The sequence below is a fragment of the Ruditapes philippinarum genome, unplaced genomic scaffold (assembly GCF_026571515.1).
Source record: "Ruditapes philippinarum isolate M1 unplaced genomic scaffold, ASM2657151v2 ctg15130_1_1_1_1, whole genome shotgun sequence".
Classification (NCBI taxonomy): domain Eukaryota; kingdom Metazoa; phylum Mollusca; class Bivalvia; order Venerida; family Veneridae; genus Ruditapes; species Ruditapes philippinarum.
The window spans coordinates 2,972-6,376 of NW_026854079.1; the positions used below are offsets into that span (position 1 = coordinate 2,972).

At 33.2% G+C, this 3,405-nt stretch overlaps 1 protein-coding gene across 1 annotated transcript; it reads left to right on the forward strand.

Moving 5' to 3' along the window:
* Positions 1-939: 939 nt before the first annotated feature.
* Positions 940-3,107, forward strand: LOC132738872 (uncharacterized; the record flags this gene model as incomplete). The annotated part of the gene is given in 1 exon segment (XM_060726480.1): positions 940-3,107. A coding segment is annotated over 1 exon segment (1,349 nt), but the record flags the coding sequence as incomplete, so codon positions are not given.
* Between the last annotated feature and the right edge of the window lie 298 nt (positions 3,108-3,405).

Sequence of the window (3,405 nt, forward strand, 5' to 3'; positions counted from 1 at the left end):
AGGTATGCTCAAAGAAAAACTTCATGATAGAAGGTCCACTGTAAGAACATTGCAAGATAAAAACAAAAATGTTAATAGAAGGCTAATTAGAATGAAACGGAAATTAGACAGTAGTGCTGAAGAAAATATGGAAATGAAAAAAATTAAAAAAGTATCCGGGAAATTGAAACAAGAAAAACTTTTAATGGAAAATAAAGTTAAGCGTCAACATTTACTGCTTTCAAAACAACTTGAAAGCTCCAAGAAATGCAATAAAAAATTCAGTAATAGTAACACATACATTGCAACAGATGAAAATCAGTCCCCATACTTTCTTGGTTTGCGTGAAATGTACAATAAGTCAGCTCAGACAGCATTTGATACTTTACTTTGTATTTTACAAGATTTGAGTGATTCAGTTACAGATCTAGATAATAAAGTTGGTGATAAAATTGTCAGTAACATTGTAAATACTATGTCTGATAGAGCAAGCACAGAAAAGGCATTCAATAATATTTTAGAGGAGTATAGGAAGAAAATCCTCCCAACTGTTACAGATGGCTGGACTGATTTAAGTAGTGAACAGCAAACATCATTGACAAGTATGCATTCATTTTTCTGTGGATTACACCTTTTAGTTGCTTGTGCAGAGGTCAGTCAGAAGTGTCTGCTAGAGTATGAGAAAACACTGAAGGAAAACATTGGATTAGAGAGAGATGATGAAATAAAGTCTGAATATTTCAATACATCAGAGTGTGCTACTGTCCGGTTAATCAGAGCTGCTAGTAAATGTTTGTCAAGGGGTGGGGATGAAAAAAGTGGATGTTTCAGTGATTTTCAAACATACCTTTCTATGTCTGGAAGACGTGTAAAATTCATTAGATTCCATGGGAACCGGTTTAATGTCATATTTCTGTTAGCTGAAGTACTTTACTATCATAGAAATGATGTAATTAAATTTTCCAAGCAATAAACTTCAGAAAGCTGTTTTGATGGATGCAAAAGAAAAGATTCTGATATCAGGTTGCAAAGTACTTGGACTTATTTCAAAGCTTGTCACAGCACCTCTGTGGCGGGTACTAGAAAGTGGCACACACATTTTACAGATGAATGATCATTACCATGTTTTACTCCAGTATTTGGATAGAATTTCTAAAGATCCTGCAGAATTTCTATTGGGGGACTGTTGTGCATTCAATGAACAGTATATTCACAGGGATGAAGTTTTTGAGTGTCTTGTACAACCAAATGATGACATTGACCATTATGCAGAGCAGATAGTGAAAACATTAGCTACAGCATTACATTCATTACTTGAGAGAATGGTTGGTGATCACCTTCCAGGTGGAAAATTCAGTAACATAACAGAAGAATTGAAAATCAAAACAGCTTCAGTAATTCCTCACAACAAGCTTCCTGAATTTGCTTTTGGAGTTCTTGACTTTCAGTTAAGATATCGTCCAAATGCTTCCACTCTTGTAAATGAAGCGTTCTTGATGTACTCAATGAATAAAACAAGTGAATGGTTAAAATCTCTTTCTGATGAAGAGAAAACTAGGTTAATGAGAGAAAGCAGAAGAGATGGGAGGAAATACCGCGAAACATTTAAAGCAAGGGTTAAAGAAATACAAGAAGAAAGGAGAAAACGTTTAGCTGAGAAAGCTGCAGAAGCTGCTAGAAAGAATGAAATACAGAGGAAAAAAAGGGAAGAAATTGTTGCAAATATATTGTATGACGGTTTATGGCAGTCTGAGGAACAGATTAATGAGGCTCTAGGTATTATCAAAAGTAACAAGGACAAGAGAGCAGCTCTTATTTGGCAGTTAAAATTCAGAAAGACAATATTACAACAGAAGTATCACGATAAAACTGTATATAATTTCAGTAAAAAGGGCACAGATAATAAATACAAAGACCTTACAATATCAGAACTAAAAGATAATCTCAAGAAGCTCCTGGATGAATCATTTAAAGGTCCACACAGTGAACGTGAACGAAGAGGAGTGCCACTTTTGGTAGGAAAGAGAATTGAACATCAGTTTCAAGACGAAACGTACATAGGAAGAGTCATTTCTGTTGTTCCAGGATATCCAGATTGGTACAACGTGGTTTATGATAATGATGTAGCAGTATACACATACAAGCTGTTGGATGACTATAGAAACAAGGATCTTAAAATTATTCCAGAGGCTGATACTTGTCAAGAGGTATTTAAAGACACAGTTGCTGCAGCAGTTCATGCCCTGTTGAGGATGCTAATCATTTCGCTTTTGTTCAGGAAAACACTGTTACACTCATTTGTTTTATAAACATTAACATGATTCCAGCATGATGTTTTATTTCATTTATTCTCCTTACTCCCTTGCAGGGTTCCAAATATTTAACTCTTCCTTGTATTAGAATTAAATGCTTCAAATGATATGCCAGCAAATGAAGATTCATTTTATCTGACATTTTATGCTATTTGACCTTCCCTTTCAATTTGACAGTCAAACCTGGGTTAAGAGACCTTCAGATTGAAAACCACAGTAACAAGAATTGTCTGTTAATTTATGTCAAATTTCAAGATATTGAGACTGTCATCAAATACACTTGTTACAGATTGTCTGTCAAGAATGACAGTTTTTGCTTCTTGGTAAGGATCTTTGTGGACAGGTTTGACTGTATTTCCATGCTATTTTGCAAAAGATGCAAATAAAATTCTAAATTTTGGTTCATGTTATACTGTTAGTTTTCCAAATTTAGTCTAACACTTATTAACATTTTTTTACACTAACACAGTTATAAAACTATACTAAATAGAACAGTTTTTATTGCAAGGTGCCAAAATCATAATATAAAGCACTGAAGGATTTTAGCATTTTTGAAAGTTAAGTACTTAAAAGAAATGCAAGTATTAATTTTGTACTAACGAAATATTAATTTCAGTATGATAATGTAATGGTTTACACAAATTACCACTCTGGCTCTATTACAAATATATTGTAAGTTTCCGGAATATCTGTTATTCTTTTTTTTACTAACTTAGGAAAATATATATTTACATGTTTATATATTATATATGTATAAACTCTTTCCTTAATACTTGTTTCTTTTTAACCAATCTGAATCATTGTGTATTTTTTTCATTTTACAGAAAGACAGTTCAGCTTAGTTTTCAGAAGGCACCAGTCTGGTCTGACACAGGTCCAAACCGAAGTTCCAAGAGCATTAATTTATGGTATGTGCTGCTTTTTTCCGTGTATTTGGATAAATTCCATGTTCAGAAGCTCAAGTTTTTAATACTGAAGTGTGAAAAGACTGTTTCTTTGGAAATATTTCAAATAGTGAAGTAAAAACTGACTGGGGTCAGAATTTTCACTTTTTTAGGAAAATGACAGTTTTAGGTATATGAATATGTGATAGACTAAAAAAATCACCAAAAAA